Below are 16,561 nucleotides of genomic sequence, written 5' to 3'. Positions count from 1 at the left end.
GGGGCCTCCTGCATGCCCCCTACTGGGAATGGAGCCAGTAACCTGGGCATGTGCCAGTAACCTGGGAATGGAGCCAGTGCCCTGTCTAAGAATCTGACTGGCTTCCATGGTTCATAGTTCAATGCTCAACCACTGAGCAACACTGACTGAGCAATATATGAATTTCAGAGTAAACCGGAAAAAAAAATGTAATGATTCCCATTGTATAAGTTATAGAAAACACAAAGGTATCTTTAGTAAGGAAAAGAAGTTGCCGGAACCGGTTTGGCTCAGTGGATAGAGCGTCGGCCTGCGGACTGAAGGGTCCCGGGTTCGATTCTGGTCGAGGGAATGTACCTGGGTTGCAGGCACATCCCCAGTAGGAGGTTGTGCAGGAGGCAGCTGATCGATGTTTCTCTGTCATCGATGTTTCTAACTCTCCATCTCTCTCCCTTCCTCTCTGTAAAAAATCAATTAAAAAATATATTTAAAAAAATTTATATAAAAAAAGAAGTCACTGAGAGAACTGTGAAGGGAAGGGAGAGATTATAAAAGGCCCTAACTGGTTTGGCTCAGTGGATAGAGAGTTGGACCACAGACTGGAAGCCTGTGATTGGATTCCAGTCAAGGGCATGTATGATGGTTGCCGGCTCGATCTCCTGGAGGGGGCGTGCAGGAGGAGGCAGCTGAGCGATGTTTCTCTCTCATCAATGTTCCTACCTCTCTATCCCGCTCCCTCCTTCTCTGTAAAGTCAATAAAAATATATTAAAAAAAAAAAAACGAGGCCCTAACCGGTTTGGCTCAGTGGATAGAGCATCAGCCTGCGGACTGAAGGGTCCCAGGTTCGATTCCGGTCAAGGGCATGTACCTTGGTTGTGGGCACATCCCCAGTAAGGGGTGTGCAGGAGGCAGCTGGTCGATGTTTCTCTCTCATTGATGTTTCTAACTATCTCTGTCCCTTCCTCTCTGTAAAAAATCAATAAAATATATATTTTTTAAATGAGGTCCTGAGGCAAAAATACAGTCACAGGTTAGGTCATTACTATAATTGAATGGTGTTTTCAGTTTTAAATGTGTGTCAAAACCTATCAAATACTACACTTTATTTTTTTTTCAAATACTACACTTTAAATATGTGCAGTTTATTACATAGAAATTATACTTTTTGCCGAAACCGGTTTGGCTCAGTGGATAGAGCGTCGGCCTGCGGACTGTAGGGTCCCGGGTTCGATTCCGGTCAGGGGCATGTACCTGGGTTGCGGGCACATCCCCAGTGGGAGATGTGCGGGAGGCGGCTGATCGATGTTTCTCTCCCATTGATGTTTCTAACTCTCTATATCTCTCCCTTCCTCTCTGTGAAAACTCAATAAAATATATTAAAAAAAAAAAAAAAAAAAAAAGAAATTATACTTTTAGCCCTAACCGGTTTGGCTCAGTGGATAGAGCATTGGCCTGTGGATTGAAGGGTCCCAGGTTCGATTCCAGTCAAGGGCATGTGCCTTGGTTGGGGGCACATCCCCAGTGGGGGGGTGTGCAGGAAGGCAGCTGATTGATGTTTCTCTCTCATCAATGTTTCTAACTCTCTTTCCCTCTCCCTTCCTCTCTGTAAAAAATAAAATATTTAAAAAAAAGAAATTATACTTTTAAAAAGCTATAAAAAAAATGACTCAAGATTTTAAAAATAACTCTATGGCCCTGGGCGGTGTGGCTCACTTGGTCAGGCATTGTCCTGTGCACTGAAAGATCTGTTTCGATTCCAGGTCAGGGTATGTGCCCAGGTTACAGGCTCCATTCCCTGCTGGGGTGCATGCGGGAGGCAGCTGAGTATTTCTGTCCCCCTCTCCCTTCCTGTCTCTGTAAAATCAATAACAACTTATTGTTGTTGTTAAAAGAGACATTAAAAAACTCTAGCCCTAGCCGGTTTGGCTCAGTGGATAGAGCGTCGGCCTGCAGACTGAAGGGTCCCTGGTTCGATTACAGTCAAAGGCACATCCCTGGATTGTGGGCTCGATCCACAGGAAGCAGCCAATCAATGATCCTCTCTCATCATTGATGTTTCTATCTCACTTTCCCTCTCCCTTCCTCTCTAAAATCAATTAAAAAAAATGCAGGCTGTTATGAGTATTGCTACCACAGCTTTTTTGTTTGTTTGTTTGTTTGTTTGTTTTATTTCTTTATTTTTAATACATTTTTTTATTGATTTTTTACAGAGAGGAAGGGAGAGAGATAGAGAGTTAGAAACATCGATGAGAGAGAAACATCGATCAGCCGCCTCCTGCACATCTCCTACTGGGGATATGCCCGCAACCCAGGTACATGCCCTTGACTGGAATCGAACCTGGGACCTTTCAGTCAGCAGGCCGACGCTCTATCCACTGAGCCAAACAGAGCAGGCCTCTAGGGGCGCACTAGTGCAAGCCCCGCAGATAACTGAAGCATCTTCAACCCTTGTATATTGACCCCTGCCATTTCCACATGGGTTTGCTCGCCCAGTCTGCCACCCCCTCTCTCACTTTACTGCTGCCTACAGAACTTTGGATATGTATATATCTTTGTGTTGACCTGGAACATCATCCACTCCTTTGCAGTTAATTTTTATGGGCTTGTGGACATTCCCATTACTTTTTTTTTCTTTCTTTCCTCTCACATATAATTTTAATTATTTCAGAGAGGAAGGGAGAGAGAGGGAGAAAAATCAGTGATGAGAGAGAATGATGGCCTGGCTGTCTCCTGCAGGCCCCACACTAAAGATGGATTTAAAATTCCAGCTTGTCCCCTGACCAGAAACCAAACCTTAACCTCCTGATTCATAATCTGATGCTCAAACACTGACCTCCATTGGGTGGGCCACATTCACATTCTAGTACAAAGTGTTATGGAATTAGCAGGAAACGTCCTGGAGGAAGCAATTTGCAGAAGAACAGCTAGTAGATTGATCCTCCTTATTTTGTGTCCCATCCTATAACCATGTTCCTCTTTCCTTGAATTCCCCTCTTCCCATTTAGTTACCACTTAATGTATAAAAGCCATTTCCTCAGCTGAAACCGGTTTGGCTCAGTGGATAGAGCGTCGGCCTGCGGACTGAAGGGTCCCAGGTTCGATTCCGGTCAAGGGCATGTACCTGGGTTGCGGGCACATCCCCAGTAGGAGATGTGCAGGAGGCAGCTGATCGATGTTTCTCTCTCATCGATGTTTCTAACTCTCTGTCTCTCTCCCTTCCTCTCTGTAAAAAAATCAATAAAAATATATTAAAAAAAAAAGAAAAAAGCCATTTCCTCAGATTCTACGTCGTTTGGCTTGAAAATCAATACATAGAATTATTCCACGTGCGACAGATGGACATTTGTAATGAGATTACCTTTTTTTTTCCTTTTTAAAATATATATATTTATTGATTTTTATTGGAAGGGAGAGATAGAGAAATGTAATCAATGATGGGAGAGACTCATTGATTGGCTGCCTCCTGAATACCCCCTAATGGCAATATAGCCCACAACCCGGGCATGCACCCTGAGCAGGAATCAAACCATTACCTCCTGCTTCATAGGCCACCCTCAACCACTGAGACACGACGGCTGGGTGAGATAACCTTTTGCCATAGACTCAACGTGTAATTTACTCAGCGATTCCTTTTGTTCAGGTTGCTGCTGTGGAACACTGGCTCTGGAGGCGTCCATTGAACATACGGTTTCTGTAAGAGTGTCAAAGGCCAAGAGGATCAAAGGAACTTTGTCTTCTCAGAAGAGCCACCCTTGTGAGAGTTGTGGTGCAGTCTTGAGGGACATTTTCCAGTTTGTTGAGCAACAGAAAACACAACACAGTTCGAAATTCTTGAGGTGTGGGGCATGTGCAAAACCATTTTTTTTCAGTGGAAAGTTGCACCAGCACCATGGGCAGGACGTGAGAGCGGAGTGTTTGATAAGAGGTATGAACAAGGGCTCTCTTGTGAAGAGCAGCACATTCAGTGTGTCCCAGAAGCTTTTTACCAGTCAGAAACAGGCTCCTCTTACCAGGGACAAACCAAGTGAACTCTCCTTGTCTGGGGTAACATTTCAAAACGGGGAAAAATTCCTTTGCCAGAAAGAATCTGAAAAAGCCATTGGCTGCAACAACACACTTGTTCCAGACCGAGCTGTCTATACTGGAAGGCAGTGTGTTGTGAACCCTGAAAGTAAAAACTGTTTTAAAGGAATCCCTGACCTTCGTGATGATCAGAAAGTCCACTCATTGGAAAAGCCATATGAATGCAGTGAGTGCGGGAAATGTTTTAGATATCGGTGGATCCTTATCCAACACAGTCGAGTTCACGCTGGAGATAAGCCTTATGAGTGTGGTGAATGTGGGAAATTCTTTAGCCAAAGTTCCAGCCTCATTCAACACCAGAGAATTCACACTGAACAAAAGCCGTATGAGTGTAGTGAATGTGGAAAATATTTTACCAGAATGTATAGCCTTCATCTTCATACAAGAATTCACTCTGATGAAAGGCCTTATAGGTGCCCTGAATGTGGGAAATCTTTTGCCAGAATATCCAACCTTCGTCGTCATCAGAGAGTTCACACGGGAGAAAGGCCATATGAGTGCAGTGAATGTGGGAGAACTTTTTGCAGTGCCTCTGGATTGAATTATCATCAGAGGGTTCACCCTGGGGAAAGACCTTATGAGTGCACAGATTGTGGGAAATCATTTCCCGGTAGATCTGGACTCCTGTATCATCAGAGTGTTCACACTGGGGAACGGCCATATGAGTGCATGGAATGTGGGAAATCTTTTACCAGAATATCCCACCTTCGTCGTCACCAGAGCGTTCACATGGGAGCAAGGCCATATGAGTGCAATGAATGTGGAAGAACGTTTTGCAGTGCCACTGGACTGAATTATCATCAGAGCGTTCACACTGGGGAAAGACATGAGTGCGCAGATTGTGGGAGATCATTTGCCGGTAGATCTGGACTCCAGTATCATCAGAGAGTTCACACTGGGGAACGGCCATATGAGTGCAGGGAATGTGGGAAATCTTTTCTGTATGGCTCTGCACTCCGTCGCCACCAGAGCGTTCACACTGGAGAAAGGCCTTATGAGTGCATTAATTGTGGCAAATCTTTTATAAGGAAAACTCATCTTCTTCAACATGAAAGTTCACATAGGAGAAAGGCTCTTTGAGTGCTATGAATGTGGGTAATCTTTTTTTTTTTTTTAAATACATTTTATTGATTTTTTACAGAGAGGAAGGGAGAGAGAGAGTTAGAAACATCGATGAGAGAGAACCATCGATCAGCTGCCTCCTGCACATCTCCTACTGGGGATATGCCCACAACCCAGGTACATGCCCTTGACCGGAATCGAACCTGGGACCTCTCAGTCCGCAGGCTGACACTCTATCCACTGAGCCAAACCGGTTTCGGCGAATGTGGGTAATCTTTTAGCCAAAATCCTAACTTCTGGACACATGAGAGTACACATTAGAGTAAGTTCTTAGATGTGTAGGAAATGTACTTTCTTTATTCCGTGTTAAGCACACTGGAGGAAACTCAGGCTTCAGTTTTCTGACTTTCATCTCATAAATCCCGTCCTCAACAGCAGGAAGATTTTCCATAATGTTTAGTTACATGGGAAGCATCCTAACCTGCTTATGTTATACATTCTAACCTGCCCAGGGCTTAGTGCAGATTTATATCACTGCAAATTTCTGTGACAGAATCCATTTTACCTGTACAAACAATGAGCAGGTCCCCACAGTTTTCATCAGTCACCATCCTGTTGTCCTCAGGTAAGCTGACTTTGTTCTCTTATTAGTTAAAGGAAATTAGGAGTAACGGTGAGCCCTTAGGAGATCTGCATTTCATTTGCTCTGTTTGGGACCTTACCCATTGTTGACCCCAGAGAACATCATCTGAGTTCAGCTGGCAGCTCCCAGGAAAAAAAAAATATATATTTTTAAGAAGATGATTGATAATTTTGTAGATACCTCTAGTGAATATTACCACTCTCGATGCCACTATCAGAAGATTGCTTGGGTCGATGTCCTTTGGGTTTTTAACATAATAAAAACCTTTTTGTTTTAAATCCTCTCTAATTTTGGATGTTTTCTTTGTGGGGTAGTTTGTAAGCATATTTGGGCTCTACAAGTATGAAGACGTGAACAATTTTTACTCTGGTTTCAACCTTTCTCTGCCTCTAAGGGTAGAGTATGATGGGGGAATTAGCTCAGCACGTTTCACCGAATTTGCATTGCTTACCCCCTTCCTTTTAGGAAAGAGTGCAGAGTTTTCCGGTACTCGTGAGAAGCCTGAATCCTACGAGTTTTCGAAGACTCAGACATCCTTTCAAAACTTAGCTGGGGTGACAACTTCACCTGCTTCTAGGATCAGCAGGAATTTTGTTTTTCACACAGGCTATGCCAGTACTTTTGTTGTTGTAAATCATCACGTGGCAACATCTATTCCATTGACATGTCGAGACAGTGGAAACAAGCGAGGGAGAGAGAAAAATCGGTGTGAGAAACAGACACATCCATTGAACCTACAACTCATTTATGTGCACTTGAGTAGGAATCTAACCCAAAACACACCGAAATCAGGGCCGATGCTCTCACCAGTCACACAGGCCAGGGCTATGCCAGTCCATGTGAATGGGATTTCTCTTTAAGGTTTTACAATGGGCCAACTGTCTTAATCTCTACAATTCCATGGGTGGTGATCACTGGTGTTAGGACCATATTGGTTACAGAGTGATTGCTACAGAATCACTAGCCCAATCGGAATTGGAGAATCCTGTAGCCACAGCTACATGGAATCTGCCTCTTCTATACATGCATCCAGAAACGTTTCTGTGAAAAAGACAAGATCAGCGAATTCACAAATAAGAGGATCTCCAGACATGTTTATCTTCTGTGGTCAAAGTGTTTGTCCTTGAAAATAAAGAGTTTCGTGGATTTCTGTACCTTACTAGATGTTTGCTTAATGGTCATAGTGCCTAGGAAGGAAATGAAAGATAAAAAAAAAAGTGGCATCTATAGACCAAGGATGTAGCTTTTGGGACCCAGCCAGTATTTTTGTTGACTTTGGTGAAAGTCCCTCATTCCTTGGTATATTTAATGTCACTGAAACAATATTTGACCTCCAGAGGATATGAGAACCTGGATTGAGTAGAGAGATGCCAAACCTATTTTCTAAAAGTTGGACATACAAAACTTTTTAAAATTTTTGAACCATTTTTCAAAAGGTTTAATTAGTGAAGAACATATTTCATTTATAGTATTTGATGAGTCTCAACATATTCATGAAACTGAAACCATCATTATGGTTATAGAATTACCAGTATCTGTCACTGTGAATTTACTTCATGACTTATCATTTCTCTCTTTCTTTGTACTAGTAATGGCATCTGTGTGCTCTTGGCTCCAACCCCATATGACTCCTTTCTTTACTAATCTATACAAGGGACACAACTGCTGAACTAGATGGGCAATAAAAGGCCTCCAACCCTGGACAGTGTTGCACAATGGATTGAGCATTTTCTTATGCACCAAGAGGTCACTGGTTCAATTCCTGATCAGGGCAATGCCCAGTTGGAGTCTTGATCCCCAGTAGGTAGTGTGCAGAGGGAAGTCAATATTTCAGTATGACCCTAACCGGTTTGGCTCAGTGGATAGAGTGTCGGCCTGCGGACTGAAAGGTCCCAGGTTCGATTCCGGTCAAGGGCATGTACCTGGGTTGCGGGCATATCCCCAGTAGGAAATGTGCAGGAGGCAGCTGATCGATGTTTCTCTCATCATCGATGTTTCTAACTCTCTCCCTTCCTCTCTGTAAGAAATCAATAAAATATATTTTAAAAACAAAACAAAACACCAGTAACAACTGGCATTCGTTTGCACCAACGGCTCTAGCAAGTTAATTTAACTTGAGGAGGGTGTCTTACGAACCTCTGATGTATAGTAACTTTTATTTTTATTTTTTAAAATATTTTTATTGGTTTTAGAAAGGAAGTGAGACGGAGAGAGATACAAACATCAATGATGAGAGGGAATCATGGATCAGCTGCCTCCTGCACGCCCCCTATTGGGATCAACCCCGCAACCTGGGCATGTGCCCCGACCAGGAATCAAACCGTGACCTCCTGATTCATAGGTCAACGCTCAACCACTGAGCCACGCCGGCCGGGCTATAGTATCTTTTAAATTCTTATTGTTTCTAAATTTTTGGTTATTGATTTGAGAAAGAGGCGGAAAGAAATGTTGACTTTTTGTTGTTGCTGCTCCATTTTAAAAATATATTTTTTTATTGATTTGAGAGAAAAAGGGAAAGAGAGAGACAAATGAGGAGAGTATCATTGAGCTCCTGCCTCCTGCTCGCTCCCTCCTAGGGATTGAGCCTGGAACCCAGGCATGTGCCTTAGACCAGAATCAAACATGGGACCCTTCATTACACATCTATCCACTGGGCCAAACTGGCTAGCTCCCCCCCCCCCTTTTTTTTAAATCCTCACCAGAGAATATGTGTATTGATTCTTACTGAGAAAAATGGAGAAACATTGATAGTTTGACTTCCCTATGTTCCCCAACTAGGGATCAAACCTGCAAACCAGGTATGTGCCCTGACTCAGAACCGAACCCGTAAACTTGTCTTATACAGAAGGTTGCTCCAACTGAGTCACTCAGCCAGGGTTTCTCCCACTTATTGATCCACTCACTGGTAGATTTTTGTATGTGCCCTGACCAGAGATCAAACCCACCACTTGGCAATTTGGGATGACACTCTAACCAACTGAGGGACCCGGCCAAAGCTAAATTTTCATTTATTCACATTAGAGAAGATTTCAGAGAGTGAAAGAGAAAAACATCAATTTGTTGTTCCATTTATTTATGCTTGTATGTGCCCTGACCGGAGCTCGAACCCATAACCTTGGCATATGAAGAAGACACTCAAATGAGTTTACACGGCTATAATTGATTTACAGTGTTAAAAAACAAAATTCGCCTTGACTTGCTTGGCTCAGTGGATAGAGCATCAGCCTGTGGACTCAAGGGTCCCGGGTTCGATCCTGGTCAAGGGCATGTACCTGGGTTGTGGGCACATCCCCAGTGGGGAGTGTGCAGGAGGCAGCTGATCGATGTTTCTAACTCTCTATCCCTCTCCCTTCCTCTCTGTAAAAAAATCAATAAAGTATAAAAAAAAATTTAAGATGTTCTAAAAAAAACATTAAAAAATCAACATATATGTTTAAAAATAGCCTGCTGTTCTGAAGCACAGATAACATGTGGACTTGCCATTGGCATTTAAGGAGAGGATCGTGCACAGACTTGTGGGGCTGAGCCCGTAACCAGTCTCCAGGTGGGTGGGGTCAGAATGGAGCGTTTGCTGCAGTTACCCAGGAGCCAGCCCTTCCCTTCGGGGAGCAGTATCACCTTACAGCAGCGGTTCTCAACCTTCCTAACGCCCGGCCCTTTAATACAGATCCTCATGTTGTGGTGACCCCCAATTTCATTGTTAAAATTGAACATAATGAAAGCATAGTGATTCATCACAAAAACAATATGTACTTATATATGTGTTTTCCGATGGTCTTAGGCAACCCCTGTGAACGGGTCGCTGGACCCCCGAAGGGGTCGCGACCCACAGGTTGCGAACCGCTGCCAGGATCCCTCCAGGGGCTGATGTCCTAGTTGCTAACAATAGCCAGCCTGTGGCCTCTGGAGCGCCTGGAACTACATTACCCAGAAGGCCGTGCGCGGTGTCCCGCTCGGGAGAGACCGGCAGGAAAGCATTTCCGGGATTTTTCCACCTGACTTCCGGCCTCCTCCGGTGGTACCTCTTCGGTCTTTGGGGTTCTCTGTGGGGTTTTGAGGCGACGGAACAGAGGAGGCGCGGCCCCCGCCGTACAGAGGGACAGACGGAGGCCCGAGGCCCGGCGACCCCGCGAGGGACCCGCTTCCGGGCGGGAGGGGACCGTCCCCCTCGCCCGCCGCCCCCGATGGCGGAGGCCGCGCCGGGGGGCCCGGCCCAGGTGATCGCGCACCCGGAGCTCCCTCGCCCAATCCCGCAGCGAGGGGTGGGGATGGGGGCGCCCTTCCACTCCTGCAGCCCGGGCCCCTCGTCAGGAAGGCGAGGCGCCCGTGGGTGACACCGGGGTGACGGGGGTGGGAGGGGGCGGGGCTGAGGGTTCCCCGGGGAACACTGAGTGGGAACACCCCGCGAGCAGCTGCACGCGTGGGGCTGAAATCGAGGAGGGAGGCCCGGGAGGGAGGCTTGCAAATGTGGGAGCTCCTGCCCTGGCCGGTGTGGCTCAGTGGGTAGAGCGTCGGCCTGCGGACTGAAGGGTCCCGGGTTCGAGTCTGGTCAAGGGCATGTTCCTGGGTTGCGGGCTCATCCCCCGTAGAGGGTGTGCAGGAGGCAGCTGATCGACGTTTCTCTCTCATCATGTTTCTAACTCTCTGTCCCTCTCCCTTCCTCTCTGTAAAAAATCAATTAAGCTATATTTTAAAAAATAAGTGGTAGCTCTTGGGGGAGATCGACCAAAGGCCTCTCTGCCTGACCAGTGGACACAGACACGGGGGGGGGGGGCATGAGTGGGGATAAAGAGACAAATGTAATAATTTTTTAAAAATATATTTTATTGGTTTTTTACAGAGAGGAAGGGAGAGGGATAGAGAGTTAGAAACATCGATGAGAGAGAAACATCGACCAGCTGCCTCCTGCACCGCCCCCCGCCACTGGGGATGTGTCCGCAGCCAAGATACATGCCATTGACCGGAATCGAACCCGGGACCCTTCAGTCCGCAGGCCGAGGCTCCATCCACTGGGCCAAACTGGTTAGGACCACAGATGTAATAACTCAATCAATCAAGAAATTTTTTTAAAAAGTGGTAGCTCTTGGAGGAGAGATCAACCAAAGGACTTATGTGCATGCTTACAGGCCTAACCAATGGACACAGACCATAGAGGGGTGAGGGCATGAGTGAGGGTTTGGGGGGGAGGCAATGTGGGGAGAAGGACACATCCTATATAATAAACGGCTAAGATGCAAATTGACCGAACAGCAGAATCACTGGTCGCTATGATGTTTACTGACCACCAGGGGGCGGACACTCAATGCAGGAGCTGCCCCTGGTGGTCAGTACACCCCTGCAGGGGGAGTGCTGCTCAGCCTGAAGCCCTGAGCTGGGCTCACAGCTGGCGAGTGCAGTGGCGTAGGCGGGAGCCTCTCCCACCTCCAGACTGCGAGGGCACAGGCCAGGCTGAGGGACCCTGACCCCCCCCCCCAGTGCATAAATTTTTTGCACGAGGTCTCTAGCATGTAATAATTCAATCAATAAAGAAAATTTTTAAAAAGTCATAGCTCTTTTGTGCACCAGGACAAAGGAGGCAGAGCTGAGGGAGGGAACCTGGGGTGTGAATATGTGAAGCAGCTAGAGGTGACACAGTGGTGTGCAGACTAGAGGATGTTTGAGCTGATGGTCCTGGGTACCTGGTGTGTGGATTTATTTATTTAAAAAAAAAATATTTCTTTATTGATTTCAGAGAGGAAGGGAGAAGGAGAGATAGATAGAAACATCAATGATGAGAGAGAATCATGGATCAGCTGCCTCCTGCACGCCCCCTATTGGGGATCGAGCCTGCAACCCGGGCATGTGCCCTTGGCTGGAATCGAACCCGGGACCCTTCAGTCCACAGTCTGACACTCTAGCCACTGAGCCAAGCCGGCTAGGGCTGGAGTGTGGATCTAAGGGTGAAGCACAGCCCATGTTTTGCTGCGTCCTGCAGGAATGACCTGGGACATCCCCGTGGATTTGCGGGGCAGGAATGGTGGAGCCCTTCTGGCAGGGCCCTGAGCTGAGGTGGCATTTACCTGCCCCCCTCCCCTCCCCTTCCCCTATCCCTGTCTGTTGTTGTGAGGGTGGTAAGAGTGGTTAATGGGACTGTGATGACAGAGCAGGCAGCCCTGGCACCAGGGCTGGGTGTCTTCTCAGAACCGTGGGCCCTGGAGGTGTCGGGTTGTGGGGAAGAGGAGGATTGTGGGTTCTCCGACGGGCTGTTTCTGACTCAGATGTATTCATTCCGACAGGTCGGTGTGGCCTTTGAGGATGTCGCCGTGTACTTCTCCAGGACAGAATGGCGCCTCCTTGATGAGGCCCAGAGAGGCCTCTACCTCGAGGTGATGCTGGAGAATTTTGCTCTTGTATCCTCACAGGGTAAGACCTTCACTCTCCTGGTTCCTTCTTCTTTGCACTCGCCTGCACCCCCCCTAAGTCAGGATTGTACTTTGTTTCTTCTGTTTGAAGCTCTGAAGGTTTTGATGAGACTTGCCCCCAGGCAGCTATGGGCAGCGGCAACTACCCTTTGGCTAACCCCTGATCTGTTCTTTATTTTTAAATATATGTTTTAATTGATTTTTTTCAATATATTTTACTGGTTTTTTACAGAGAGGAAGGGAGAGGGATAGAGAGTTAGATACATTGATGAGAGAGAAACATCGATCAGCTGCCTCCTGCACACTCCATACTGGGGATGTGCCCGCAACCAAGGTACATGCCCTTGACCAGATTCGAACCTGGGACCCTTGAGTCCACAGGCTGACGCTCTATCCATTGAGCCAAACGGTTAGGGCTTTTAATTGATTTTTTAGAGAGAGATGGGGACAGGGATAGAGAGTTAGAAACATCGATGAGAGCCCCCTCCCCTCCCCCCATTTAGGGACCATTTAACGTATAAAAGCCATTTTCTCAGATTCTAAGACGTGTCTTGAACATCATTTAATAGAATCATGCCTTGGTGTGATAGATGGACATTTATGATGAGGTTTCCATTTTTTTTCTTTTTCTTTTTTTTTTTTTTTTAAATATATTTTATTGATTTTCCACAGAGAGGAAGGGAGAGAGATAGAGAGTTAGAAACATCGATGAGAGAGAAACATCGATCAGCTGCCTCCTGCACATCCTCCACTGGGGAAGTGCCCGCAACCCAAGCACATGCCCTTGACCGGAATCGAACCTGGGACCCCTCAGTCCGCAGGCCGACGCTCTATCCACTGAGCCAAACCGGTTTCGGCCCTTTTTAAAATATATTTTCATTTATTTCAGAGTGGAAGGAAGAGGGAGAGAGTGAGAGAGAGAAACATCCAGGATGAGAGAGAATCATTGTTTGGCTGCCTCCTACAAGCCCCTGACAGGGGATTAAGCCCACAATCCAGGCATGTGCCTTGACTGGGAGTCAAATCCTCACCTCCTGGTCCATAGGTCGAACCACTGCAGGCCGGCAGGATTACCTTCTGCTGTAGGACCAACATGTAATTCACCGGGCTTTCCTTTTGTTCAGGTTGCTGCTGTGGCAGTCAGCATCTGGAGGCGTCCACTGAACAGAGCGTTTCTGTAAGAGTGTCACAGGCACAGAAGACCAACGTAGCTTCGTCTTCCCGGACGAGCCATCCCTGTGAGTGTTGTGCTGCAGTCTTGAGGGACATTTTCCAGGTGGTTGAGCCGCAGGGAACGCAATATAGTACGACACCGCTGAGGTGTGGCGCATGTGCAGAGTCATTTTATTTTAGTACACAGCTTCACCAGCACCATAAGCAACACGTGAGAGCAGAGTGTGTGGACAGGGCCTCACTTGTGAAGAGCTGCACATTCCGTGTGTCCCAGAAGCTTTTTACCCGTCAGAAGGTCAGAGAGAGCATCCTTACTGCCTCCGGACAACTCCAGCACCAGGCTCCTCATCCCAGGACGAAACCAAGTGAAACCTCCATGTCTGGGGTGACATTACAAAACAGAAAAAGTTTCCATAGCAGGAAAGACTGTAAAAAAGCCATGAGAGGCAACGACACACTTGGTCTAGATCAAGCTGTCCATACTGGAAGGCAGTGTTTTGTGGGCACCGAAAATGAAAAATACTTTAAAGCAACCTCTGGACTTAATTGTCATCAGAAAGTTCCCTCATCGGAAAAGCCATATGAGTGCCGTGAGTGTGGAAAATGTTTTAAAGAACACTGGATCCTTATTCAACACTGTCGAGTTCATTCTGGAGAAAAGCCTTATGCGTGTGGTGAATGTGGAAAGTCCTTTAGCCAAAGTGCTGGCCTCACTAGACACCAGAGAGTTCACACTGGAGAAAAGCCGTATGAGTGTGATGAATGTGGGAAATCCTTTAGCCAAAATTCCAGCCTCATTCACCACCAAAGGGCTCACACTGGAGAAAAGCCTTATGAGTGTGGCGAATGTGGGAAAACCTTTACCCAGTGTTCCAGCCTCATTGAACACCAAAGGGTTCACACTGGGGAAAAACCTTTTGACTGTAGTGAATGTGGAAAGTGTTTTACCAGAATAGCCTGCCTTCGTCGTCATCGGAGACTTCACTCTGCTGAAAGGCCTTATGGGTGTAATGAATGTGGAAAATCTTTTAAGAGGAAATCTCTCTTTTGTTATCATCAGAGACTACACACTAGACAAAGTTTGTATGAGTGCAGTGAATGTGGGAAATCTTTTATCCATAGCTCTGGACTCCATTATCACCAGAGAGTTCACAACGGAGAAAGACCTTATAAGTGCACTGATTGTGGGAAATCTTTTATCAGGAACTGTGACCTTCATAACCATGAGAAACTTCATACTGGAGAACGACCTTTTGAGTGCAGTGACTGTGGGAAATCTTTTATCAGGAACAGTGACCTTTATAAACATCAGAGAGTTCACACTGGCGAAAAACCATATAAGTGCAATGATTGTGGGAAATCTTTTACCCATAGCTCTGGATTCCATTATCATCAGAGAGTTCACAGTGGAAAAAGACCTTATGAGTGCACTGATTGTGGGAAATCTTTTATCAGCAATTGTCATGTGCGTACTCATCAGAGTTCACATAAAAGAAAGGCTTTTTGAGTGCTGTGAAGGTGGGTAAATTTAACAAAAATTCTAGCCTCAGGACAAATGAGCGTACACATTAGAGGAAATTTTTAGATGTGGAGGAACTGTAGTTTCCTTGTTCAGTGTTAACAACACTGAAAGACATTCAGGCTTCAGATATCGGACTTGCAGCTCATAAATTCCATCCTCAGCAGTAGGGAGAGTTTCCATAAAGTTAGTTGTTGTATGTTTGTTCCCCCTCATCCCGCGTGGTTACGGGTTGAGGATCTGGAAGAGGAGCCGCACACAAATGAAAGCGAAGAGACAAGAGGTCATTTGGAAATATTGGGGGGCCAGGCGGGCAAGTCCAACTCAAGGGGAAGGACCTCCACCGGTGCCCAGGCCTCGCCAGCCTTTTATTCAGCTTTGGTTAAACAAAAGCCCTTAGGCAGGTAATTGCGGTAGCAGACAGGCTGTCTTAAAGGTCAGTAAATATTAGAAGGATTTACTCTGAGACGATTTGATCGGGAAATAGCTTGAGCCCCCATTGTCGGGATGAGACAATCGGTGCATAACTCAGGCCCTGCCATGGGTACAAGGGTCACCAGCCTTCTGGGATCCTTGTTTGCACTTCTCTGCTAGTGAAGACAGTGGGTGGCGTCCTGCATCTCCCGCATCTCCCCCGTTTCTTTTCCTTAATAATTCTTGAGAGGTGACTGCTGCCTGAAGGGTTCGAGTCCTTTTAAGACTCTTCATTCCGCATCTGCAGACTAGAAATAAGCATATGAGAACAAAACTGAGACAGGCAATAGTGGTTATGCTGAGAGGCAAATGTACTGAGATCCAACGGAAGGGGTTGAATTCTTTCATGTCCTTTTTAAATTGTTGCCAGGCATCTAAGGAATTGGTAAGTTTGCCTTGGATAATCGTACAATATGCTGTTGTAATTCTAAAATATCAAGGGCTGTGTTACCTTTACCCCAAGCACCAAGAAGGTGATTTTTTTACTGATTCCCAAGGGTGCAAGGTACTATTATAAGGAACAGGGGTAACAGAAATCTGGGAAAATTATAATGACGCTGCAAGGACATTCTTTGCTCTAGGCCCTGGATTTTATCACCCATCCACAGGACTGTAGACGTCAGTGCTGCCAAGTCAATCTCAAACTGGCTGTCAGTTTTCTTTTGTATAGACAAGGTCTTAGTTACATTTTCCTTAACTTGTTGCACAAACTGAGAAGTTTGAACAGTTTGTACCATGGATGAAGCAGCAATGCCCACAGAAGTAACATTACGCGGGCAAAGATTCCTGCAATTAACATTCCAAGAAATCTTTTTTGTCTTTTTAAGATTCTTACCAGATCATGTACCAGTTGGTAGGTTTGATGAGATTCCCAAGGCTTGGTTAGGTTAGTAGGAACCCAACCGAAGGCTGGTTGTTTTAAAATCATAAGGGAGTCCGTTTGGAATGTAGAATTAATGCAATGGGATAGGGTGCAGCCTGTGCATGACACCTCATACAGATGGCTTGTAACATTAAGGCGCATCTGGATGGGGCCTGAGAGGAGTACAAACGGATCAAACACACAGGCGGTGGCAAATACTGTCTTATTGGGAGTCCCCATAAGGTCTGAATGGAATTATCGGTGCCATAATGAAAACTATACCATTTGATAGGTGCAAGTGCAGCAGCTAATTTCCATTGCGTATTTTGTAGGGGCCAATTGTCATGTTGTGGTTGAGATCCAA

At 46.0% G+C, this 16,561-nt stretch overlaps 2 protein-coding genes across 3 annotated transcripts in view; both read left to right on the top strand.

Annotated features, from left to right (window-relative positions):
- ZNF544 (zinc finger protein 544) overlaps window positions 1–16,561 on the top strand; it is a 276,321-nt gene that overhangs the window by 88,039 nt on the left and 171,721 nt on the right. The gene's annotated exons all lie outside the window — the stretch shown is intronic.
- On the top strand, window positions 9,786–14,859 carry LOC132216420 (zinc finger protein 883-like). The gene is made up of 3 exons (XM_059665587.1): window positions 9,786–9,985; window positions 12,044–12,170; window positions 13,294–14,859. The coding sequence occupies exons 1-3, from the start codon at window positions 9,953–9,955 to the stop codon at window positions 14,847–14,849; spliced, it is 1,716 nt and encodes a 571-aa protein (XP_059521570.1). The 5' UTR covers window positions 9,786–9,952; the 3' UTR covers window positions 14,850–14,859.

This window comes from Myotis daubentonii, chromosome 15 (genome assembly GCF_963259705.1).
Source record: "Myotis daubentonii chromosome 15, mMyoDau2.1, whole genome shotgun sequence".
In the NCBI taxonomy this organism is placed as follows: domain Eukaryota; kingdom Metazoa; phylum Chordata; class Mammalia; order Chiroptera; family Vespertilionidae; genus Myotis; species Myotis daubentonii.
The sequence above is the reverse complement of the archived record's forward strand: the minus strand, read 5'-3'. Positions and strand labels throughout refer to the sequence as shown.